The 25,266-nt window shown below is 31.4% G+C and overlaps 4 protein-coding genes and 2 non-coding genes across 9 annotated transcripts; all 6 read left to right on the top strand.

The window, feature by feature from the left end:
- Positions 1 to 922: 922 nt before the first annotated feature.
- Positions 923 to 4,371, top strand: LOC115708999 (tRNA (cytosine(38)-C(5))-methyltransferase 2). The gene is made up of 10 exons (XM_030637019.2): positions 923 to 1,082; positions 1,178 to 1,288; positions 2,099 to 2,192; positions 2,314 to 2,432; positions 2,519 to 2,641; positions 2,740 to 3,061; positions 3,183 to 3,277; positions 3,418 to 3,483; positions 3,597 to 3,661; positions 3,758 to 4,371. The coding sequence occupies exons 1-10, from the start codon at positions 1,005 to 1,007 to the stop codon at positions 3,834 to 3,836; spliced, it is 1,152 nt and encodes a 383-aa protein (XP_030492879.2). The 5' UTR covers positions 923 to 1,004; the 3' UTR covers positions 3,837 to 4,371.
- Positions 4,372 to 5,752: 1,381 nt separating this feature from the next.
- LOC115711671 (N-acetylglucosaminyl-phosphatidylinositol biosynthetic protein gpi1) lies at positions 5,753 to 9,794 on the top strand. Of its 2 annotated transcripts, none has more exons than XM_061111499.1 (9): positions 5,753 to 6,169; positions 6,627 to 6,989; positions 7,114 to 7,254; positions 7,339 to 7,424; positions 7,616 to 7,750; positions 8,143 to 8,637; positions 8,720 to 9,135; positions 9,284 to 9,377; positions 9,488 to 9,794. In XM_061111499.1, exons 1-9 carry the CDS (start codon positions 5,993 to 5,995, stop codon positions 9,597 to 9,599), a joined length of 2,019 nt encoding a protein of 672 aa, XP_060967482.1. In that variant the 5' UTR covers positions 5,753 to 5,992; the 3' UTR covers positions 9,600 to 9,794. The 2 variants fall into 2 exon arrangements, with proteins under 2 accessions (XP_060967482.1, XP_030495906.2); XM_030640046.2 differs by having other exon boundaries at positions 5,754 to 6,169; positions 7,529 to 7,750.
- A 2,546-nt stretch (positions 9,795 to 12,340) lies between these two features.
- LOC115711432 (pentatricopeptide repeat-containing protein At4g32450, mitochondrial) lies at positions 12,341 to 17,481 on the top strand. 3 transcript variants are annotated; one of them, XM_061111502.1, is made up of 4 exons: positions 12,341 to 14,815; positions 15,330 to 15,398; positions 15,502 to 16,524; positions 16,648 to 17,481. In XM_061111502.1, exon 1 carries the CDS (start codon positions 12,602 to 12,604, stop codon positions 14,801 to 14,803), a length of 2,202 nt encoding a protein of 733 aa, XP_060967485.1. In that variant the 5' UTR covers positions 12,341 to 12,601; the 3' UTR covers positions 14,804 to 14,815; positions 15,330 to 15,398; positions 15,502 to 16,524; positions 16,648 to 17,481. The 3 variants fall into 3 exon arrangements, with proteins under 3 accessions (XP_060967485.1, XP_030495631.2, XP_060967484.1); XM_030639771.2 differs by having other exon boundaries at positions 15,497 to 16,524; XM_061111501.1 differs by having other exon boundaries at positions 15,497 to 16,524; positions 16,630 to 17,481.
- On the top strand, positions 16,317 to 16,527 carry LOC115711843 (small nucleolar RNA U3). Its single transcript, XR_004010712.2, has one exon. It is a non-coding gene; the product is annotated as a small nucleolar RNA U3 (small nucleolar RNA).
- LOC115711846 (small nucleolar RNA U3) lies at positions 17,256 to 17,467 on the top strand. Its single transcript, XR_004010714.2, has one exon. It is a non-coding gene; the product is annotated as a small nucleolar RNA U3 (small nucleolar RNA).
- A 2,737-nt stretch (positions 17,482 to 20,218) lies between the features above and the next one.
- On the top strand, positions 20,219 to 21,830 carry LOC115710205 (gibberellin-regulated protein 6-like). Its single transcript, XM_030638551.2, has 4 exons — positions 20,219 to 20,381; positions 20,484 to 20,552; positions 20,672 to 20,705; positions 21,408 to 21,830. The coding sequence occupies exons 1-4, from the start codon at positions 20,322 to 20,324 to the stop codon at positions 21,587 to 21,589; spliced, it is 345 nt and encodes a 114-aa protein (XP_030494411.2). The 5' UTR covers positions 20,219 to 20,321; the 3' UTR covers positions 21,590 to 21,830.
- Positions 21,831 to 25,266: the final 3,436 nt, after the last annotated feature.

Raw genomic sequence — 25,266 nt, 5'->3', positions numbered from 1 at the left:
CAAGAATATTGTGGTTTTTATGAAAGTTTATGGTCAATTTGTCATAATTCTGGCAAATAATTTCTCACTCCAACATTAAGATTTTTGTATATGAACTTTCACATGCATAATTACATAAAATAATATAGTTTATAAAAAATTTATATTTTTATATATTTTTATTTTTATGATATTCTATAAAAATAACAAAAAAAAAATACATAAAACTAATAGGAAAATAATATACAAACAATATCAAAATAACAACAAAGAATAACATACAAATATTAAAAAATCAACAATAAATTAACAGAAGTATAATATAAAAATACAGTAAAATACCATATTTTCTGTAAATAATAAAGGAAATGCATACAAGAATCTATACTTTGCAAAAATGCATAAAAGCACTCCCAACAACTTTTTCCTCTATCCTTTAAAATACATCACAAAAATTAATATATTTTTACATGACACTATGTATAAATTTTTTAAAATATATCACTAAAATTCTACTTTTTAAAAATTTTAATACATTTTATTTATTTTAAATATATAATACTAATATATACATATATCCTCATAAAAAAGATAATTACTATAACTCAAAACAATGAATAAAATAGTTCAAAGCAATAAAATAGTATTTTATAAATGTAGAACATAAATAGTAAATTTAAAAAAAAAAAAACTTAAAAATAAAAAAAGAGTTTACAACATGTTTTTAATACAATTCTTTAAATTTATAAAAATTTATCTATTTTAGAGAAGCTGTTGTGACTGCTCTAAGCACCCCGAAAGCACAAATTCATCCGTGTATCAAGTATATTGTCGTTTATCTTAAATTTTGTCGTTTTATTAAATTCCTTTCGTGTCAAGTATTATTGTCGTTTTTATTATAAATATGTCGTTTTAAATCAAAGATGTCGTTTGTCGTTCTATAGTTACTCTCTCTGTACTCCATTTTCCTTGTTCTGCCAAAAACCAAGTCTTTGGGTTGTCGTTGATTTTCCAAGACGACGGCAATGGAGGAGAACAACTCCGCCAAACACCCAGACCAACCATGGCGGATCCTTGAGTTCTACAGCGGCATCGGAGGAATGGTAGTTGTTGATTCTCAAATTATTTGAAAATTTTAGGGATGAATTGGTTTGGTTTGGTTTGGTTTCTTTACTGTTCTTTTGTGTTTTGTTATTAGAGGTACTCACTGACTAGGGCAGGAGTGAATGCGAATATAGTGGAAGCTTTCGACATTAATGACAAAGCAAACGATGTGTATGAATTCAACTTTGGTCATCGTCCTCATCAGGTTTTTTGTTTTCTTTGTTCTTTGAAGTAAACTTAATCTGTTTATAGCATTAATACTTGTAATTTTGGTTAGTTGCTTTCTGAAACTATGAAATTTCTGGTTTGAGGCAAATCTGTAGTCTTCTGCTGTTTGTGTTCAAAATTGTATTGTATTAATTTTAACTCATTTTGTAATTGTTAGAAAATCATAAAATATCATGATACAAGGTTTGATATAATTTAGAACACAATGATAAATTGATAATAATTAGAAATACATGCATGAGTGTGATGAAATAATATGAATTTATAGAGTTTGGCAAAGGATTTGATTTGCTATATAATCTTAGTTGTATTGGGCTTTCTCATAATAGGTTTCAGTTTAACTAAAAAACTCATACTTTTACTTCGATTTAACTTCACATAAATGCTAAATCCCATTAACTGTAGATCACCAACTATCTGAGCTAACCTATATTTTTATAAAAACAATTAAAACGTTAATGTAAGCTTAAATAAAGGTTTTACAATAACAATAAAATTTACACCTTTTTCTTTTTTAGAGGGCTTTCTTTGTTAATTTGTTAGGCATGATGGGTGTGCTTCAGTTCTTATGTTTTGTTGTTTGGGTTTTGAGCATGTTATTAGTTTTTTTTTTTTTTTTTGTAAGTGTAATAGTCACTCTTTTAGTGGAGTACATATATCAAGCAATTAAGATTGAAGGATGCAAAAGAATGAGAAATGGAGTTTTGTTAATTCACCCCTAATCTTCTCTATAGAGTATAATATTATAAATAACCACTAAAATTCTAATTTCTGGTGTTATGAATAGGGTAATATTCAGAACTTGACTGCTACTGATCTGGACAGATATGGAGCTCATGCATGGCTTCTTTCGCCTCCTTGTCAGCCATACACTCGACAAGGTTACACATTTCTTCTTCAATCTTCAACTCTTTCTTTCTGTTACATATAAACTATTTTGTAGAACTCTACTGTAATTAATACATGTTTTTTTGTAATGACTTTTGAGCTACTTCTTCTTAGGTCTCCAAAAACAATCCAATGATCCTCGTGCGTTTTCATTCCTCAATATTCTCGAATTGATTCGAGATACTTCACAACCTCCAACAATGATATTTGTAGAGAATGTTGTTGGGTTTGAGGTTTGCTCATAAAAGTTTGCTCAGCTCAATTCTAATAAGACTTATGGACTCATCTTTTAATGGAAAAATTCTTTTTTTGATTGCAGACATCTGATACACATTCGAAAATGATAGAGATATTGGTAAAAGCTGATTTTGTCACACAAGAGTTTATATTGACTCCTTTGCAATTCGGTGTGCCTTATTCGAGGCCACGCTATTTTTGTCTGGTATCTTCTTTTCTCAGAGGTTCCTAGTCATTTTGAAAAGTTAAAACTACAAGACTTGTCTCGTAAATCATCTCAACTTGTATGAATTTCCAATATAGGCAAAGAGGAAACCTTTATCCTTTCAAAGCCCACATTTTGATAATCAACTTCTTCATTCTCCGAGCCCACTATTTGGGCGTGGCGAACTTGATCAAACACAAGAGAGCTTGGATAAGTTGATCCAATCTTGTAAGCCAATAGAAAGCTTTCTTGAGTTCAAGAACCCTTCCCAGCAAATATCCAGTTCTATGGAAAGTACAAATACAGTGGATGATTTTGAAGCTCCAGAAATAGACGATAAAGGAGATGATCACGATATTAGCTCTTTAGAACAGTATTTTGTTCCTTTAAATTTGATAGAGAGATGGGGAAGTGCTATGGGTATCCTTATTCTTCTTTATGATGGATAATACTTTGTAGTGCTAATTTTCAATGAATACTTCTGTGCTAGACCTCTTTATACACGCATACAATATGTTGCGAAATTCTTAACTATGATTAGATATTGTCTATCCTGATTCGCAGCGCTGTTGTTGCTTTACAAAAAGTTATTATCGGTATGTTAAAGGTACTGGCTCCCTTTTAGCAACTGTCCTGGTAAGATTTCATTCCAGTCAATTAATAAAATTATGTCTGAATTTCCACAGTTCAGTAAATCATCTTTTACTAACTCATACTTACTGAATTCATGTCATTGTTTACATTTTCCATTCATTTACATGATAATGGTTTTGCAGCCTGAGAAAAAAGGTAAAACATCTCCATTGAAGAAACAATGTCTAAGATATTTTACGCCTAGGGAGGTATATTCATACATAGAATCTCTCACCTTTTCAGATTCATTTGTTTGTCTCTTGTTTTCTTTTCAATCAAGTTTTGGTCAAACCATTCTCTGTTTCTTTCCCGGACATATCAGGTTGCTAATTTGCATTCTTTTCCTGAAGATTTCCACTTTCCGCAACACATAAGCCTTAGACAACGGTTTGTCCTTTATAACTAATTGCTCCTTCATCCAAACATTTTTTGTTTGTTTCAGTAATCAAAACATTTACTAATTTGTTGTTCTCCATGTTTCAGTTATGCATTGCTTGGTAACGGTTTAAGCATAGCAGTGGTGTCTCCTCTACTGCAATATTTATTTGCTGAATCGTCATGATTATCGGTTACATGCCTTTCGCCTTTTAGTGGGCTTAAACCGAATCTCAGCTTCTCTACCATGGCGTGAGTCTTCTCTCGATTGAAATCAAAGAGCCAAAGGGCATCTAACTTGTACTCAAGGTCAATTTTCGATGGATTTATTGAGGTGCAAGGCACTATACTCCTATCACCCGAAAACCAACCGTAGCTGTGGAACAGAGATGAACTTGAGATGTTTTGTGGGACTCTGTAACAGTAAATAACTTTGGTGAAGTGGGCAGCTTAAGCAGAATGATGGGTAGAGAGATTTCACTCTGGCCTCCAAGTTGCATTTTGTTGCTCTATTTAGCCTTTCTTTTATAGGAGTGAAATACTTGCAAACTTCTCCTACATGTTAAGTATAAAACTTCTTTTACATCCTACATTTTCCAGCAAGTTGTGCTTGTCCCACATCTATATATTCTAACAAGTTGTCTATGTCCCAGGTATACCAAGTTGAATGCTATATTTGTAATTAGTATTTAGTACATAAAAAAGAAGAGGAAAATCCAAAATTTATGGCTTTTTATATATATTTTTTTTTGGCAAAAATTGGTTATTTTTTTGAAAAAAAAGTTATTTTTTGGGAAAATTGAGGAAAAAGTAAAAAAAAAATATATGAGAAAATCAGATAACAGTAATCAGGTATCATAAGAGGTAACTAGATACTTTATGTTATTTTTTTTTTTCATATTTTTTAATTTTTTTTTTAAATTTTTCTCATAAAATAATTATTGTTTGAGAAAAAGTTATATTTTTGTAAACTATACTTTAAAAACCATATAAATGAAAATTCCCTAAAAAGAATCGTTTTTTTTACATCTTTCGAAAGTCGGCCCTCTAATCTTACTTTGCATCAGAAATAATCCCTCATTTGTAAAATTATAGAAGATTTCCTTTAAGATCAAACGGTCTCCAACAGTGGAAAATGAAACGAAGGTAATCTTTTTTTTTACATTTTTATAGATTTGTGATATTGTTAAAGGGAAAAATATGTTGTTGAAATATTATAATATATTTTCGCAATGTATGAACAATAGTCTTTCTTAGTATAGCCTAAAAATAACGGTCTATAAGAAAAAAAAAATCAGTAAAAAAAAATTATTTTGTAAAAATATAAATTTATTTGTAGTTTTCCATATTCATAAAATGATTCCTAAAACAATATGTCAAAGAATATGTATTTAACAAGCTAGATTTTGTAACAAGTTTGTTATTCAGATTTAAAGGAGTGTCTATAATTTATTTTTGTTGAACAATTAATGTAGCTGCACATAAATTAGTTACATATTTTTTGGGATAAATAGACAACTTGTTTAGTTATATATTTTTGGAATAATTACATAAGGCACTATTTTTAATAAAATATTTATATTTTTAAGTTCAAAGAATGTTTTTTTACATTTTTACGGTTTTTCAAAAAATAACACGAAAACAACATAAAATCAACAAGAAAATAACATAAAAGTAACATGAAAATAACAATAAAAAAACAACAAAAAATAACATACATATAACAAAAAATTAACAACAAATGAACAAAATTTCAACATAAAAAGACCGTATTTGATGTAAATAAAATCAAAAAAATCGTAAAAATGTTTAAAATTCCGTGAAACCGTATTTTTGTTGTTTTTTTTGTTGTTTTGTGCATTTGTGAAATTAACCCTATATTTTTCCATATTATCTTTAAGGTGTTTAGTTGTTGAACATTGATTTTTAGTTCAATGATATATTCATTACTTTCCAAAAAAAATTATATATTTAAAATTTCTACTAAAAATGGGTATAGATCAAAAATCATTAGAAGTGGGTATTCTTATCAAACGGGCCTAAAAAAGCCCATGTAGTAATACGTAGAGAAGGAAAGCTTCTCAAAAACGCAGCGTTTTGTTCATCGTTGCAGAGAAGCCAATAGTATCCAAATTCGAACTCCACACACACAGTAAAGAAAACTTGTCTTTACCTTCTTCTTCATCAAATCCATCTGAAACTGAACCAGAATTTCTTCTCTCCATTCTCGATTCCCGATTCCCTACCATTTCTCTCTACGCCGTTATCTACGCTGTCACCTAAGCTTTACTGAACTACGGCAATGGCAGCGATCGAGGTTTCGTTGTGATTTGACGGTGAGAAATGAAAAGGAAGTGTAGGGTTTGGTGGCCTAAGGAGCTTTCCCTAAACACAACTTCGTCCTCTACTAAATCCTTCTTGTTCGGCTGGTTTGTTTCTTCTTCTTGTAATTATCTCGACGTTGTAGTGGCTTTTGCGACCAGTGATGCTTCGCTTTCTGGTTTGGAATCTGAATTCGAGGTATTAAATTCATGGAAATGGCTAATTATATGCTTTTTCTTTTCAATAAATTTGAGACTCAAATTACTTTGTTCCATGTGTTTGATAATTTATTGAATTCGTTTTGTTCTCTAGTTTTCCTTTTTGGTAAGAGTAAGCATAATCACAATTTGTTATATGATTCATGTTGTATTATTATTAACATTCGAATCAGATTATATGACATTAAGTGAAAATGTACATGTTCATTTGATTAATCTAGTTTTCTAAGAAGCCCCAAGAATAGAATTTGGTTCAAGCTTAAGGTTCTCTTGAAAAAGAGATTGTGGATTATAGTTTAGCTTTGATTGACATATTTACTGTGTGCTGTTTTTGTTGGCAAAATAATTGTAATTGTATGATTTTTTTTGTTGGCTATGTGAAGTGGGATTTTAGTTTTGTGGACTATTTTGTGGTACTGATGACTATTTTCTATCAGGGAATTCTACATGAAACAAACGAAAAAATGCCAATGTCATTACAGGATAAATCAGAGCTCTCTTTATTAGGTCATTTTGCTGTTGGTGTTAGCAACAATGGTGAATTGTCAAGAGTTGGAATGGGAGAAGATGATGAGTTGAAATCTGGTCCAGGTTTCAATGGAAATAACTCTGGACAATGGTCTTGTGAGTGTCATAAACTTGATCGGTTAGTTGAACGAGATAGACCGATTTCTAAGGGAAATAGTTGGATCCAGGTTGTTGCTTATTCGCGTGAAAAGTTTGGAAGAGACATTTTTCGCATTCCTAAATTGCATCACATTCATTGGAATGGTCAGATAGTATCGCATTGTGATGTTCACGTATGTAAGTCATGGATTCTTCTGAAGATCTTTTTCTTTGACAATACTCCTTCATAGAAATAATTGTTTGTTGTTGTTGTTGACCGGTTGCTAACACAGTTATTTTTGCCTTGAACAAATCCAGTATATATTTTATGAGACACCAGCATATGGATCTCACCATTTCTCGTCACATTCTTGGAGTTCATACGAACAAGTGAAAGCTCCTCTTAGAAAGCCCAAATGGGTTGAAAAACTTCACCAGAAGCAGCCACTTTGTGACTTGGTGAACAACCTTTCAAATTGTTATTTTTTGGGCAGTTCAAGACCTACATTTGTCTTTTAATATTCCTTTTTATTTTAAATTCAGGACACTACCATTCTGGCCATTAATTGTGCCACTGCTGCTAAGGTCTTATTCAGTAGACATTTGGATGCGAAGAGATCTGTTTCCTGGTATTATTCCCTTCTCATGTTTTTTTAATGAATGTCACCTTTCTGTGTTCCCGTTCATATCCTGTCAATCTACGAGTGATGCCTACATATTGTGTCATTTTCAGGAATTTTGCATTCTTGTGGCATCTATTTGCTATTTCTGTGGCTTCAGTGTCCACTGTACTTTATATCATTCTTCAGTCCCTTTACAGGCTCTTGAGTTACACATCAAGCTCATGGATATACATTACATCAACCAAGGTATTCCACACAGCTGGGTTAAATATTAGAATTCGATGCTCTCAGATCTTGTACTGGCCAATCTTCCTTCAAGATAGGGGCATTAGGTAATAACTTCTATCATTTAATGTGTACTTTGATATATCGAGATCGGATGCCATGTTAATTTACTGATTTTTGATGAAATTAGAAACTTGAATTCCAGATCTTTACCATTTGATGAAGCATGTGCATAAGTATTGCTCTGAACAAAAAACTCGTATGCTTATTGTTTTGTTGATGAATGATTTTCATCAAACAAGGCTTCGTGGCTATTTGCTATGAAAGTGCTGGAGGGAAAATAATAAAGATTACTAGGAAGTCTTTTGATGACTCTATAATTATTCTGCTGGAACTGTGTTCAATGTTTGATTTTCAATTTTTTTCATGCTCTCACTGTAATTAATTTTATTTTAATCATTCCACGCATTGACTAATTACTTCTTTTCTATTAATCAAGGTCTTTATCGTGTGTGGAATATGCTGAGAAAGCTGCTTTGCAGAGGCATTCATTGTGGTCAAGTTTAGCCACCGATATATTTCTTGGAAATTTGATTGGTTTTGTGCTGCTGTTTCATGCTGAATCTGCCAGCTTCTGGGTACTTAATTTTGCTGATGATATTACGAACAACTTATTACGCTCAGGTTGTGTGTGGTTGATGGGGGTCCCTGCAGGTTTCAAGTTAAACACAGAACTTGCAGCGGTACTTGGCATGATTTCACTTAATGCAGTGCAGATTTGGTCAACTCTTTGGATCTTCATGGGTTTCGATGTCACTTTCTTAGTTAAAACCCTTGGTATCTTGAGTATCATTTTTGGTGTGACTCTACCTGCTGCTTTGATCATAGATTTAATTACTCTAGCAACATTACATGTCTCGACTATCCATTGCGTGATCTCACTTTTGTATTCAACTCAGATACAAGCAATAGCATCTTTATGGCGTCTTTTCAGGTACTTTCTTGTCACACCCTTTCTTGATATAACCATATCTTTCTTAGGCACAATTAGTTAAGTTGTTCTTTCTGTTTTCCAGGGGTCAAAAATGGAATCCTCTCCGAATGAGATTAGATAGCTATAACTACACTGTGAAGCAGCACATTGTTGGATCGCTTCTGTTTACACCACTCCTGCTTTTACTGCCGACAACTACTGTTTTCTATATCTTCTTTAGCATTTTGGACACAACCATTAGCCTTGTATGTATGCTCACTGGAGTCGCTATTTCAGTTATTCATGCTACACCATACGTCAAAGTTTTCCTTCGGTTGGTTCAGCCAAGAAGGTTTCCTTCTGGCATATGGTTTGATATCGTATCATCTCAGTGTGATACCAGTGATCCTTCAGAAAGGGTCGACTTTTCCTCCGAGAACTTGCAGATGAAAAAGGACATCACCAAGGAGAAAACTTCGTCTATGATTTCATTTCTCCACAGCAACTTCATGACTCTAGGTAAGAATTTTCTTTTCACCCTTCTGTTTTTTTGGAAGAGAGTTTATTATCTTTCGTAATAGTTTGTTCATAGTTTATTATCTCATTCTCTACCACATTGCAGCCCACCTCCTTAAGCTTTTAATGGGACTTTTATTATATATTTCAGGACAAGTAATCTTGCCTCACTACAAAAATATTTTTTCTGGCATTTCTCGATCGTCTATTGCCGCTTCAGCGTACGGGATCCTCACTGGGAAAAGGTAACTTGACATTTTCTGCTTAATTTTTACTGTCTTGTGAGTTCTGACTCTAAAATTTTCCATAGTCGATTAGAAAATTTTATGATTGAACTTTTTATTTTTATTTATAGAATGGGATCTACCATGTTGGCTGATCTTCCTTCACCAATGCCATGGATGTTCATCCCCTACAAGCAGTATTGGTTCCTTTGTCGCGATTCGATTTTGGCAATGTCGTCGTAGACATGATCTAACCGAAAATTTTGCTTAAATTTAACCATTCTCATTTGGTAAATCTTCCCCACTTTTTGTTTTCTTTGGCTGTGATTCCTACCATTCAGTTTTGAAGTCTATTTATTATAGGTGTGAGGCTGTGTAGATAATATAATTTGTTCTTTCTACAGAGTGATTTAACAAAGAAAACTTCTGAGGTTTTATTATTGAGCAATTTGCGGCGAAACCCCCTTATGTTTTGATTTTTATACACTTAACCCCCTTATCTTTATTTTTGGTGGCAAAACCCCCTTATGTTTTAATTTTTATACACTTAACCCCCTTATCTTTTTTTTTGTGGTAAAACCCCCTTATGTTTTAAGTTTTATACACTTAACCCCCTTATCTTTTTTTTTGGTGGCAAAACCCCCTTATGTTTATTTTTCTTTGCAAATTTGACACGCCAGTTAAATATTACCGTTAAATATCAACTGGATGACCACTGTATACACCTTTGTATATGTAACGGTAAAACCTCGAAGTCGATACAGTAGTAATCCAGTTAGTATTTAACGGTAATATTTAACTAAAACTTTAAATTTGCAAAGAAAAGTAAACTGAAGGGTTTTGCCACCAAAACAAAAGATAGAGGGGTTAAGTGTATAAAAATTAAAACATAAGGGGGTTTTGCCACCAAAAAGAAAGATAAGGGGGTTAAGTGTATAAAAATTAAAACATAAGGGGGTTTTGCCACCAAAAATAAAGATAAGGGAGTTAAGTGTATAAAAATCAAAACATAAGGGGGTTTCGCCGCAAATTGCTCTTTATTATTTGCTTTTATATTTTTGGATGATTCTAATTTGTAATGTTAAGATTTTGATTTCATCTTGAATTTGAGTGTAATTACTCTTGACACAAATGACCAAAAAAAATGTGTGCTATTAAGAATGTCACCTCTAGGGATGTGTGAGAGGGCACAGGGCTAAAATGAATTTTAGTTTTATTTTATTTTTGTCAAAGAATTTTAATATTTCAATTTATGTCAACTATTTTTAAAGTTTAAGCATATCTACCAACTTTAATCAAATTTTATTATAACTATTATACACAATGTCAAGAAAATTCATTAATATAATATCTATCTATTTTAGCATATTAATTTGATACATGTATAGAGTTGTAAAATTTATCATACTTATGATTTGATGTTCAATTATGTTGTATTTATATTTCGAGCAATTAATATAGGAGTTCAAGAAGGAATATATGCCCCAATAATACAATAACTAACAAAATGAATACAAGAAAGTATACATACAACGCCAAACTTAAAGAGTTCAAAACCAAATAATATGTGATCAAGAATTTCTTAAGTAGATGTGTTATTGGCGAAGAGAAGAAAGCCAAACTTATTGCGGGATTAAAACGCATTCAACTTAGTTTGCACAAGAGATGCAAGTTGAAAATTTTACTTATGAGAAGGTAAATCTTTCACCCACACTTCACTCTTTTGGCGATCAACGAGAAAGGTTTAATTTATTCTAATGATTCACGAGGTAGTTTGCATTCAGTATACATCAATCATTCGGTGTATTCTTCGAGGAGTAAAATATTAAGATGAAGTTGCTCGGTGAAAATGTAATAAAGATCCAGATCATAAAATAAAGATTATTTATTTTAAATGTTGGTTGTAAATCGTTCCCACCCATTTGTGAATAAATGAAACGCGAGGAATGTTCACGTTCATAAACAGTTACATAGATAAAATCAAATAACTGCTATCTGATTCTTATAAATAGCAAGTTCATAGAGGTAAAAGACACGACTAAATTTCAGACTTAAAGAACTTCTACCAATTTGTATCTCTATTCATAACAATCTTAGACATAACACAAACTCATGAAATGTATAACTTTAACTACAAAATTACATTAAAAATTATGTCTTTTATTCAATATTAGAATTCATTGCTTTATTCTAGATTATATACCTTTAAAGGATTAATTATCTAGCATTAATTATAGGTCTAAGTCAAAAAAATTTATTGATGTCAATCTAATTTTTTTTTGGCATATTATTGATATGTACATAGTTGTAAATTTGCAAAGGTCGTACTTATTATAATATTCAATTATGTGTCCAATGTCAAGAAAATATCTTGATGCCAATGTAATTTTTTGGCATATTGCTTTGATTCATGTACAAATGGCAAAATTTATGATACTCATTTTGTAAAATGACTTAAATAACTACAACATACATAGTCATAAAAAAATATAATTTTTCCTCTAAACCATTACCACTACTATATTGTGTCCTAAACTTTTCACGTTGTTAGAATCACTCTCTCAAACTACCGTTGTTGAGTTTTAGTCCTTCTGTTACTTTTTCGACGAAATAGTTCGAGAGATAATTTGGGCACAATATAGTAGCGATAATAATTAGTTTTGGAAAAAAAAAAGGTTTTTTCATTTTTACACTTCAAAATAATTTTTTTTGCATTTTTACAAAATTCTACATTGAAACATCTATTGCAACTAGTACTGTAACCTAAATTGCAACAAAAAATTGTATAAAAATCCCTACGGCAACTAGCGCTGCAACCACTTTAGAAACTCAAACCGTAAATTTGAAAAAAAAAATTAAAAAAATAATACATGAGGAAATTCTAAAAAAAAAAAACAAATCATATTCATTCTTTTTAAAAAGAAAATTGAACCAAATTATATTGAGGTTTCTTATATTATTTATTGTTAAATTAATTTTGATCCACAAAATATGTTTCATCCAAACCCAATTAGGGTTTAACGATATTAGGACTGGCCATTATCACTGTCGGGGTTTAAGCTTCAACTACTCTTTCCGCCATAGTTTTTCTCTTCCAAGCTTTCCTTGTCTCCATCCAACTTTTCAGGACAAACGAGAAATCCTATAGATCTTCCTCCGATTCATTTCTGGCGGAAAATTTCTCCTTTTCTCCTTCGAAGTTTTTTTCTGAACTTTGAAGCAAGAAAGGGCTCAAATTTCCTCAAATGTACACAAAGAGAGCCCTAATTCTCAAGCTCAATTCTCTCACGGCATTATCAAAGGTATGCTATCCACGATACACTTCAAATTTTCTTGAAAAAAATTATCTTTTGAGAAATTTCAGCACTGCCGCTCGAATAGCCGATTCCCAAATCGACAATGGCTATCAAAATGAGGTTTCTTCTGAATATTGTCAAAACCCTAGTGGGTTTCAGAGTGAAAGACGAAACTTTACTGATTTTGAGGACAAAGTGAGGGGACAAGGCTCAAATCCATATGGGTTTTATGATAAAGACCCTAAAAATGGTTTTGTGGAAAGTACAAATGGAGATTGCCAGAATCATGGCAGGGGTTATAGGGAGAGTTCTAACTTGGGAAGTTTTAACAATCAGTCTGGGGAAAATGGAAACTTGAGTGGGTTTTATGGTCAAAATAATGGTGGAAATGGAAATATGCAGAATTCAAGTACTTCTTATCAGGTGGGATCGAGTGAAATGAGGCAAAACTTAGGTGGGTTTAGTAATGGAAACAGTAGTGGAGCTTATGGGAAAAATGAGAGTGATTTGTTGCAAAACTCAAATGGGTTTTACCAGAATCATGGTGGGGTTTCTAGGGAGAGCTCTAACTTTGGAAGTGTTAACAATCGGTTTGGGCAAAATGAAAACTTTAATGGGATTTATGGTCAAAATAATGGAGGAAATGGAAAGGTGCAGAGTTTAAATACTTCTTATCAGGTGGGTTCGAGTGAAATGAGACAAAACCCAGGTGGGTTTAGTTCACAAGGGAATTTAGGATTTCAGGGGGCTCAGAATGGAAGTTATTCGCAATCATTTTCGCAGTTTCAGCAAAGCCCGGATACTCAGTATGCAGGAAACGCTGGACCTGTTTATGGACAATATCAACAGAATCATCAGCCAAATAATAATTATTATCATAATACTACGACTGGTCCTCAAGTACCGAGTTACCCTGTAACTGAAGGGGCATTGGTTGAAGCATCCGAAAGTAGCCCAAATGTTGTGAGTCTTCAGGATTTAGATGGTTTTTGTAAGGAGGGTAAAGCTAAGGAAGCTGTGGAGGTTTTGAAATTGTTGGTGGAACAACATATTCCTGTGGATTTGCCTAGATATTTACTGTTATTACAGGTTTGTGGAGAGGCTAAAGCACTAGAAGAGGCCAAATTTGTCCATGAAGATATTTTAAGGTCACAATCTTCTCTTGAAATAAGAGTTTATAACAGAATCCTAGAGACTTATTCAAGATGTGGTTCTATGGAAGATGCATTCTTGGTATTTAACAAGATGCCGCAGCATAATTTGACATCGTGGGACATTATGATAACATGGCTTGCTAAAAATGGTTCGGGGTGGGATGCCATTGATATGTTTACTGAGTTCAAGCAAGCTGGGCGGAAACCTGATGGTCAAATGTTTATTGGGGTTTTCCACGCTTGCAGTGTTGTTGGGGATATTGATGAGGGAATGTTGCATTTTGAGTCAATGAGCAAAGAATTTGGAATCGTTCCAACGATGGATCATTATGTCAGTATAGTTGATATGCTGGGAAGTGCAGGCCATCTTGATGAAGCTTTGGAATTCATTGAGAAGATGCCATTGCAGCCTAGTGTAGATATTTGGGAAGCCTTGATGAATTTGTGCAGAGTTCATGGGCACACAGAGCTCGGTGATCGTTGTGCTGAGCTTGTTGAGCAGCTAGAACCTTTGCGCTTAGATAAGGAGTCAAAAGCCGGCCTTATTCCAGTGAAATCTTCTGATTTTGCAAAAGAGAGGGAGAAAAAGAAAGATCCTAGTCTTTTAGAAGTTAGAAGTCGAGTCCATGAATATAGAGCAGGCGATACCTCTCATCCCGAGAATGATAAGATCTATGCCAAGCTTAGGGGTTTAAGAGAACAAATGAAAGAAGCTGGTTATATACCAGAGACTAGATTTGTGTTACATGACATTGATCAGGAAAGCAAGGAAGATGCTCTTCTTGCTCACAGTGAAAGACTGGCTGTTGCCTATGGCCTCCTTAGCAGCTCAGCTCGTTCACCTATTAGGGTGATCAAGAATCTCCGTGTTTGCGGTGATTGTCATAATGCACTGAAGATTATTTCAAAGATAGTTGGCAGAGAACTCATCATGCGTGATGCCAAGAGGTTCCATCATTTCAAAGATGGCGTGTGCTCCTGTCGGGATTATTGGTGAACAAAAATTGAGGTGCTATTCTTATCTTAGTAATATGGCTTTGCTTGTTGTAGTTTGTCTGAATTAAGTTATTGCATAAAGCTCAGACTTTAAACTCTAAAGAGAGTAATCAATAATTTGCACACACAAATGCTTGAAAATATTGCTCTTTATTCTTTAGTGCAAGGCCTACAGAAAAGACCACATAGAATAGAATCAAGAAAAAGTTTGTATTTTTATGGAGATTAGATTATTTGGGAAGTTAGATACTGAATTGTCACCCTGATATAAAGTTTGGCTGGGTTGTAATTTATATACTGATATGAATGTAAAAAAAATTCTCTTATTTAATGAAACGTTAATGACTCATAAACTGAAAACTTCAACTGTGGCTTTTGAGCTTTAATGCCCATTATCCATAGTATATCTGATTTCTTGTTGCCCCTTTAAATCTAAGCATGATGTTTTATGGAAATTTCTGCCTCTGCAATTCCCAATTCTCAATTTCGATTTCGTAATGTATTGTTGTTTGTCTGTGAACCTTCAGGACAATGTTTTGGTACATCTTAATCATCTATTTTGCTCCTTCAGTTAGTGGAATCCTTACCAGAAAAATGTGAGTAGCTGTTATCTGCTTTGCTATCTTATTAGTGCTAAAGATTTTTCCTCATTAACTGGAAGATCAGAAGATGCTGATTTCTCTCTCTTCTTCAGATTAGGATCTACTATGGTGATCGTTGGCTCTTCGCAGAGTGTCAAGGCATATGCAGAACATGATTTTTGTAATTTTTCTTTCAAAAGATCTCTTCGGCTAACTATTCTTGCCGCCCGCCATTGACGGTTATCCACCATACCATATTCTTATTCATACAAAATTTAGTTTTGTTACGAATTGGATGTAGATAATATACCATATTAGAGCATGTAACAATGAGAAACATGGTTGAATTTTTGAGCTGTCTTGACTTAATAAATATATTTCATTTCATTGTTGATTCTATTTATCTATATTCACACAATTTCTGGACATAATTGTTCCTGTTATTATTGTAGCAGAGGTTGATAAGAGTTGTAAAAACATGAGAGGTTTCAAACTTATTATTTCTGAAGAGAAGACTAATGTTCTAAGTCACAATTTTACTATGAGAAAGTCAATGATTTTGGAACATTAATTATGAATATCCTTGATATCCCCTAAAAATTACTACCTCAAAATTAATTATCATTAAGCAATTAAATAATTTCCAAGTGTTATGTGTTTCTATGTTCTCTGATGTTAAAATGATTATATATAACTTAATGAACATTCGAATATTTTTCACAACCAAAAGAGATTGATATATATATATAATAATCCAAGTGGTTGCATTTGTTTTATGTGAATTAATATAAGTTAGTTGTTTTAAGAAAGAGTCATCACTTAATGACACGTTTGGGTGCTAAGCTTAGTTGTCAAGACTGAAGTAGAGTCCCACATCGACCATCTGAAAGAAATATTTGATTTATTTATAGTCCAAGCTGTGAACTTCAGTGCACGACCTTACTTGAACAGGATCTGTTCTATAGGCTCGTACCTCTGTTTCCTTGAGTTCTAAGGAGACAGGAAACCAAACCTGGTCGATGAATCATGGCCGTCCGATCAGAGCGTGATTAACGGCTAGATTATCTTCGGATCATCATGGCTGTAGAGGATCGTTCTCAGCTAGTTCTCTAGCTGGGGTGGTCGGTCGGTTGTCTGACAGGTTCCAATCTTTTGTTCTTTTTTTTTTGGGCATGTTTATTAGTTAATTTTCATTGACAACTGATGATTTAAGATGTTGTTCTTCTGATCTTAGCTGGTGTTTGAGTGTAAACTGTTATTGCAGGTTTGTGGAATAGAAGAGGCCAAATTTGTGCATGAAGATATGTTGGGGTCACAATCCTCTCTTCAAGTAAAGAGAATCCTTGAGACTTATTCAAGTTAAGATGTTTCTTTAATTAAACACTTGTGTAACAAACAACAACAAGTAAGTATCAACAATCCCACAAAAAAAAAAAAAAACAACTGCAACAGAGTTTGAGGTGGTTGGTGATGCTTCTTCATTCAATCCCATCATAAAAATGTTCCAACATTGTCTACAACAAAATGTTCCAACTAATCACCAAACTAAAGGAAAGCAACGGTTGACATTGGAATGCTCAAGATATATAAAGAAGATTATTAAGGATATTTAACTCCAAATCTAGCTAGTTTCATCTTTGCCTCATCATCTAACTAAAATTCCAACTCAGATTTTCGGATATTAAGACCTTCCATTTCTTCAAACTCCTATCACACTAAACATTAAAACCCAAAACAGAACAGCTTACTACAATTGAAAAAGACAAAAGAGAAACCCTTTTCTATTGCTGTTTACTTTGTTATTTTATCCCACATCGATAGGCTCCACAAAATAAATAGTATTCTTATATTGAAGCATTGACTGTTCAGTTCACGACCTTACTTGAACAGGATCTGTTCTATAGGCTCGTACCTCTGTTTCCTTGAGTTCTAAGGAGACAGGAAACCAAACCTGGTGGATGAATCGTGGCCGTCAGATCAGAGCGTGATTAACGGCTAGATGATCTTCGGATTATCACGGCTGTAGAGGATCGTTCTCAGCTGGTTCTTCTAGCTGGGATGGTCGGTCGGTTGTCTGACAGGTTTCCCTTCTCTTTTTTTTTTTTTTTACTTTTATTTGATTTAATAGGTTCTTCTTATCATAGGAACAATTCATTTGATTTCTCTTATAATCCAATAACTTGTTATAACTTAAAGACAGATCCTATCACCCCAATTGAACATGTTTAAGATTAGTAATATAAAAAATACAGTTTCAGTTTCAATAACAACAACTCCTCCTCTAATCATGATACCATTACAACTTAGAAACTCAAAACATTAGTGACTAGTAACTAAAAAGTAGAGAAACCAGTTATATGACACACAAAATATAATAATTAGCAATCATATAAGAAAACTCAGAAAAATTCACCAAAATATGTAATCACATATTCATTCAGAACAAACTATATATTATAACTATACATATAATGTCAGAATACTAATTATGATTTAAGGTATAATAAATTAGTTCCTATTTAAGATTAAGATAATTCTCAAGCTGCAAAAATGTTACCAAAAAAGTCCTTGTACCAAAGAAATAAAGAGCAAAGCAGAGCAATGAATTATATAATATTAAACCAATATTAAATTATCATTAAATAAAGACAAAAGACAAAAATTCATTTTCTATTGCAGTTAGGTTGATATTGTATCCAGGAAACCTAACCTGCTGGATGAACCATGACCGTCCGATCAGAGCGGGATTAACGGCTAGATCTTCTTCGGAAGATCATCTAGTTTCTTTATCTGGACAGGTTTCCCTTTTTTTTTTGTAATGGATTTAGTTTAGACAGTTCTAATCCTAGTTAAATGGTTTAATTTTGTTTCATTAGCAACATTTTACAATATTAATGGTTTATAGTGTTAGGACATTTTATTCTTTGTTGGAACATGAAAACTTAGGTGATGTTTGATTTGATGTAATCTAATAGTAATAATAATAAAAATTGATTACAATATTTAATTTGTTGTTAAAATAAATGATAAAAAAAGAAGCATTAAAGTCATTTTACTTTACATTATTTAGTAATTTGTAATGCAATCTTCATTATATAGCTTCTTAAATGTAATGAAGATTCTCCAAATCCAATGAGAAAAGGTACTAACATGTTTCACTATACTAAGGTTTATTGTAAAGTAATATATAACATGTTTCACTATATTACTGTACTAAGGTTTTTTTACATTGAGACACGTCATGATTTTTCTTAGAATGAAGCCAAAGTGATATATAATAGTTCACGAGAGGGAAAAACCAACTGAAAAATACCTAACACAAATGGCTTTTATGAAAAGGTTTCTCTCTTACATTTCCAAGGCTATATAAGTAATATATAAATATATATATTTATGCATAATTCTGAATTATTTAAAAGAAGCATTTTTTATTTGTTTTAGTATTTGAGATAATTTTTTAGTTTAATTTTCTCTTAGTCATTTACGTTGTAGTTATATTAAAGACATCTTGTATAATTTCGAGAGATTTGAAAAAAATTAACACACTGAAAATAAGGTTTAAATAGTCTGTTACACGGGAGATTTTTTTATTTTATACACGTGTTAAATAGGTTGTTTGAACTTTATTTTTAACATGTTAAATTTTTTCGAATTTCTCAAAATTCGCAAGATATTCTAAATAACTATAACGTAAACGGCTATAAAAATAAACTAAATTAAAAAATTCTGTCAGATGTCGAAACAGATAAGAGATGTTTATGTAAATTTTTTCTATATTTATTTATTGATCACGGGGAGGGAATAAGCTTAGCTATACATACTAAAGAGATTGGGCTTTGAAACTGTATGTAGTAGTGGTACTGATACAATTGTCTTTTTATGAATAAGAATAAGAAAAAGACAATTATAGATAAAAATTGAGATGTGAAGTGTATGGTTGATAAATTCTATGAATTAGTTTCTTTGTGTTTGTTGGGTTATATTTACAAAGGGAACATGAAAATTGGTAATTTGCATGTGAATGCACATGTGAGATGGTTTCTTAGCTCTTCAATCACTTTCAGTGCTACCTTTTCTTCACATGTGTTCTCAGAAACTTAACAGAAAAACAGTTTAATAATAAGTTATGTTTTTCAGTTCATGACAAGATTCTTGCTTTTACGGTTTCGGGGTTAAACTACCCTTTTCGATTGGCAGGACGTACCTACTCTTGTTTTGAATAAAAATCTTCTGTTTTTAAATTATACGTCTCCTCTCAGTCTCGTCACTTAAAATATAATTGGTGAGACGAGAAGAGACATGTAATTTGAAGACAATAGTTAATTTGTCAAATTTTAAGTAGCAATAGGGCTGATTTTGAGATTGGATAGGTCTTAAAAAAAGAAAATTTATTGGACCTTTATCAAAATAAAATATGTAGTATTTTAAATAATTACTGAAGAATGTGTATTTTTTCAAGAAAATAGCTTTTGGGTTAGGTGGACTCTTAGTACAGACCTAGTCTGCTTTAGCCGAAGCCTAACTCTATAGCGAGACAAAGAAGAGATATGTAATTAACAAAGAGGATACTTGTAATTTGAAGACATAATCAATATATAGCTACATCCCCTCTTCTTACTTAACATTGCTAATTTTGTCTTCATATAATTTATTTTGTGTATACATATAAGGACAAATAGTAGAGAGTACTAGTATTGAGTTAAAAAGCATAAGAGTCTCAAAAAGGTGATAAAATATACCATTTCCATGCATAGTTAGGACAAAGTAGATTACATTAAAATCTTGAGTCACACATAATAATAACTTTGTGAATGTTATAAATATAGACCTCATCTCATAACATAGATACCCATCCAAAAAGCACTTTTTTTTTATTGCTCTCTTTTTTTTTTCCTCTTATCTTTTCAAGTTTTTAGTCCTAATAAGTACAAGAACATTATGGCAAGAGAACTAATCTCTTTTCTTCTACTTCTTTTGGTTGCAAATTATAATACTCATGTAAGCTCTATAGCTAACACAACCTCAATAAAATACACAATATTATTCTCACACTTGTTTTTGACTTCATAAATAAAAATTATTGTTGATTTTTCTTTGCAGGCTACTAAAATTTCTGAGGCTCCATCACCACAGCCTCAATTGAACACTACAACTGGAAAACCTTACATGGTAAGAGTTGAGTTTTATACCATTTTAATATGTGACTAATTGGTATATATAACATTACTTTTATTTTAGTAATGTCATTGTTTTGTGACACTAAAGTTTCTTTTACTTGAAAAATTCAGCATGGAATCACAGAAGGAAGCCTTAAACCTGAAGGTATGTAATTGTTAATTTACACATATAACTAATATAAGAGTAATGATATGTGCATTTAAAATTACTCTTTTGGTATAACATAATGTTTATGTATAACAAAATTACTCTTTGTTACATGGAAGGGTATAGGTAGGTAGGGTTGGCCTTAAATATAGGTTGGCTAAGCTCATGTTTAGGGGCCCAAAATAAAAATAAAAAGTCTTATTAGACTTTTATTTAAGTAAATTATAGATACTGTAAACAACAAATGTTCATAATTTAGTTAATTGAGTTGTATTTTAATCTTATGACACTTTTTATTTTTTTTAATATTTGTGTATATATATTTCTGAAAGTCAATGTCTCAAAATTTAAATGGCTTTTAGGCCCATATATGTTAAGGGTTGGTCCTGAGTATAGGAGCTTAATAATAAATTATTAGTAGTGTTTAGTTTAGCATAAATATGTAAAGTCATTTCACAAATGGATAAGGAATGAAATGAACGAAAATTAGAAGTTATATATCCTATTGGAGTTTGGCACTAACTCAAAGAGTGTGTCTCGATACTCTTAATGAAAGTAATGATACCAGTATTGAAACACACTCTTCTAATCAGTCTTAAACTCTAATATTAATCCTAATGTATTGTGATCATGTGACTGTATGTAATACTTTGATGTATATTTTAATGAAAACGAAATAATTGTGTTAAATTTTTGCAGAGTGTCCACCTCGATGTACGGCGCGGTGTTCGAACACGCAGTACCGGAAGCCATGCATGTTCTTCTGCAAAAAGTGTTGTGCAACATGTCTGTGTGTGCCTCCTGGGACTTATGGAAACAAGCAAGTATGCCCTTGTTACAATAATTGGAAGACCAAGAGAGGAGGCCCCAAGTGCCCTTAATTAATTAATTCAAATTAACTAAAAAAACCCTTCTTCTTAATTATATTACACTTTCTATTTTTAGATGTATATGTAGTGATATGTTAACTAGTCCATTTTCATTTCTAAAGCTTTTATATCTTCCATGTATTAGTTTCCCTTAATGGAAGAATTTGCATATTAGGCCAGAGCTCATTTGAAGAAGCTTTATTATTTACTAGATGTAAACATTAATAACATGCAATTATATATATTTATGTAATGTCCATGTAATAATTATAGTTATAATATATTTATTTCCATTTTATTATTTTCAATCAAACACAATTTAAAAAATTTAAAAGAACTTTTAATTAGAAGTGTTCATATTGTTTTTAGTTTAATTCTTTAAATATTTTAAAATGTTTTTATTTTAGGGCACATGATGAAAGTGCTTTTACATTGATATGACACAAACCCATTAAATTGACCATCTACAATCCTATGTTTAATTGTTTATTTATTAAATGTTTGATAAATTCCCATGTAAACTCATCTAACTATACATTTTTTCTATGGGGTACATGCTCCGAAAGGAGCAGAGATTTTCTGTCTATTTGGGGAATGGGGCGGGGACAGAGATCATTTTTTATCGTCAAATATTAAATGGGACTTAGATAGGGATGACACTCCCACAGGAATCCGTTTAATTTATTAATATTTTATATTTTACAATGTATTTGTAATATTTTTTATATTAGTGTCATTTCTATAATTTATTTAGTTGTGTTATAATAATTATTATATTGAATAATAAATAATATGTAATATTTTAATTTTTATGGTTTAATAATTTTATACATTTAAATTTTTAAAATAAACTTTATTTTTACATTAAGACACGGATGGAGATGGTGGAATCACTCCCCTCAAATTTCTTGCCCTGTGCGCATCACTAATTCTGACTCGAGACCAAATCATTTTTCACAGTGAAGTTAATTTACAACAAGCTTAAAGACTCTTAAAATCAATTACATTCCAGATCAACTAGTTCAACTCTCAACTACCAAATCAGTTTCAACAAACAAAACTCAACAAAAATCAATTACAATCCTAAGCCAACTCAAATTGAGCTCTTCCTTATACCTGTAAAAGCTAAACTCAAGATTGAAATTTTAACCTTAGAATCATTCTGCATCAGTTGGAAAGAGAAATGGGGAGAGAGAGAGAGGGCCTTCGTGCCAAGTGTGTTCATGTAAAAGAAAGAAAAGAGAGTGAGTCACTACGTAAAAGAAAAGGAAGAAATCGAGAGAAATTTAGGGTTTACTAGTCTTATCTTTGTGGCTAGAAATCCAAGATTTTACCAGGTGTTAGCACCATTGTTTATAGTGGAAATCAATCTCTTCTCTAAGAAGAGCTTGACAGAGACATAGTCCTTAATCGGGGTGAACTTTGATAATTGATTTGTGTTGTGTGTTCAGAGGTGTTCGAAGCTTGAACACGCTCTGTTAGTGTTTGAATGTTCTAGATTTGGAGTCTTTTGTGCGATTCATGAGTAGGTGAACATGCTTTGTGTTTCTTGTTTTTTTTTTTTTTTAATTATTATCAAAACACAATGTAGTTTTGTATGTATGGAGTGTTGTTTTTCTTTTTTTTGATTTTGCTTAAAGAGAAATGTCAAAATTAACCTTATGTTGGATTAATCTTTTGAGTTATTGGTGTAGGTAAATAGGTATTTTTTCCTTACATTAGATGTAGAAAGAAATTTCTTAAAATATCCCACATAGAAACACAATTAAAGCAATGTTTGATTTATGTAGTTAAAATGATGTGCAAATAATAATTATAACAGATATGGTCAATAAAAGTCATCGTTCTTAATGAATTGTCTCTTACAGTAATCAAAATATAAAGGGTTCAAGTTCATCCACTTCAAGTCGTGAGCACTCCATTGATAATCATCTCAATTTGCTAAATCCAACACCAAAACATTATGCTCATTCAGCCAAAAACATTATGCTCCAAATTATTCTCAACAATAACACTCCTCATAAAGGCTAATGATTGTAAAAATCGACGAAACAGTAAAGAAGGACTTATGATAAGAAATAATGAACTATTGCACACGATTCAAGTTTTTAAAGAAATTTACCAAAATAGTATGAAACATATCACTATTCTACTATAGTTTTATTAAGCGTTTCCTTTTCAATTTACTTAAAATTTAGTTCGTCGAATAGGATAATTGTCTAGTGTTGTTGAGATAGTTGGAAAAAATCTCAAATTTTACCATTAAATGTAATATCTTATAAATTTAAATAAATAGATAAAAAAAAAGATTCCACTTGGTAGATGTGAAATTCATATGTATATTTATTATAATTTGATAATATTGTATAGTTTTGTAAAGATTTTTTTGGTTGCTTAGAGACCATTTTTATTGGATTTTTACAAAAGTATCATAATTTTTGGTGTAATTTTTAATATTTATCTGGTCCAAACAAATTTTCACATTTTAAAAAAATAAATAAATCCATTTTATTTCCTTCAAAAAAAAAATAAATTCATTTTATATGTTTTTTTTTTCAATTACAATTTTAAAGAATTCTATAAAAAAACATAAAAACACAATTTAAAAATAATAATATATGAATGGAATCAGGTGGTTTGTGCACATCCTATCCTCAATTCTTTCGGCTTAATAGAAATCTAAGAGAACCGTGGCTTAATTGTAAGTTGGGGCTTATACACTTTAAGATGATTGCCAGTCAAGACCCTCCTATACACGAAACAATAAGGCACACAGATACTCATTGCTCCTAAAATAGCGTAATTTTTAAGGCTCAAGATAAGTGTTACTATGGGACTCAAAATCTGAAAAAACAACTAAATAAGGAACCTTATGCAAATCCTTCTAGCCAATTACACCACACACTCGGTGGTGCAATTAATCAGTCATTTAAAAAATAAAAAATAATCTACTTTTGTAGAAAAAAAAACTTATAATCCTTAGAAATATTTAAAAATAGGATAAATTATGTGACTATGAGTCCCCATAAATTATGTAACTTATAATGAGTACTTTTGTCTCTTAAATTATGATATTTGTAGAGTTTCATCCCTTAATTTTTTTTGTTGCAAAAAATTTCTTGAACTATGCAAATATACCCTTTTGTTATATTTTGCTTATTTTTTTTTTTTTTAAAAAATAATTTGCTAATGTGACTATGAGTTACAAGTATTGTAGTCCAATAACTTAATTAATAATTTTAAGCTACTTGAAATCTAGTTTTTTTGACACTAAACATATGGTAGCTCCAGAAATCTAATTGCATTCTCATTGTAAAATTCTTTATTGGCATATTTAATAAAATAGACAAAAATAATATTTTTTGTATTTTTAAAATTGATTTTATTTGTACATCTATTATTTTTGAAAATATGTTTTCTTTTTTTAGTGTGAAAAAGGCTTTCAAATCAAATTCTATTCAGTAATTTTTTTAAAAATAAATATGAGTTTCTTTTTAAAATTATTTGATATTATTTTTGTATTTTTAAGAAAATTCTTAATCATATTTATTTCATGTTTACTTAATTTCTTAACCCAAAAAACTGTATACAAGTTGCCTTATTTATTTATAAAAAGGGTAAATACCATTTTGGACCCTCTGTTTTGCAAAAGTTACCAATTGGACCATGTGTTTTGTTAAATGACAAAA

Source organism: Cannabis sativa, chromosome 3 (genome assembly GCF_029168945.1).
Source record: "Cannabis sativa cultivar Pink pepper isolate KNU-18-1 chromosome 3, ASM2916894v1, whole genome shotgun sequence".
In the NCBI taxonomy this organism is placed as follows: domain Eukaryota; kingdom Viridiplantae; phylum Streptophyta; class Magnoliopsida; order Rosales; family Cannabaceae; genus Cannabis; species Cannabis sativa.
Note: the sequence above shows the minus strand (reverse complement) of the source record. Positions and strands in the feature narration are given on the sequence as shown.

What these genes read in the sequence shown, in the direction of transcription:
- LOC115708999 (XM_030637019.2), top strand. Translation starts at nt 1,005, where the DNA reads ATGGAGGAGAACAACTCCGCCAAACACCCAGACCAACCATGGCGGATC. An exon ending in TCAGCCATACACTCGACAAG is followed by an intron (nt 2,193 to 2,313) that starts GTTACACATTTC and finishes ACTTCTTCTTAG; the next exon opens with GTCTCCAAAAACAATCCAAT. An exon ending in AGAATGTTGTTGGGTTTGAG is followed by an intron (nt 2,433 to 2,518) that starts GTTTGCTCATAA and finishes TTTTGATTGCAG; the next exon opens with ACATCTGATACACATTCGAA.
- LOC115711671 (XM_030640046.2), top strand. Translation starts at nt 5,993, where the DNA reads ATGAAAAGGAAGTGTAGGGTTTGGTGGCCTAAGGAGCTTTCCCTAAAC. An exon ending in CTTCAAGATAGGGGCATTAG is followed by an intron (nt 7,751 to 8,142) that starts GTAATAACTTCT and finishes CTATTAATCAAG; the next exon opens with GTCTTTATCGTGTGTGGAAT. An exon ending in TCTTTATGGCGTCTTTTCAG is followed by an intron (nt 8,638 to 8,719) that starts GTACTTTCTTGT and finishes TCTGTTTTCCAG; the next exon opens with GGGTCAAAAATGGAATCCTC.
- LOC115711432 (XM_061111502.1), top strand. Translation starts at nt 12,602, where the DNA reads ATGTACACAAAGAGAGCCCTAATTCTCAAGCTCAATTCTCTCACGGCA.
- LOC115710205 (XM_030638551.2), top strand. Translation starts at nt 20,322, where the DNA reads ATGGCAAGAGAACTAATCTCTTTTCTTCTACTTCTTTTGGTTGCAAAT. An exon ending in TTGCAAATTATAATACTCAT is followed by an intron (nt 20,382 to 20,483) that starts GTAAGCTCTATA and finishes TTTTCTTTGCAG; the next exon opens with GCTACTAAAATTTCTGAGGC. An exon ending in CAACTGGAAAACCTTACATG is followed by an intron (nt 20,553 to 20,671) that starts GTAAGAGTTGAG and finishes TGAAAAATTCAG; the next exon opens with CATGGAATCACAGAAGGAAG.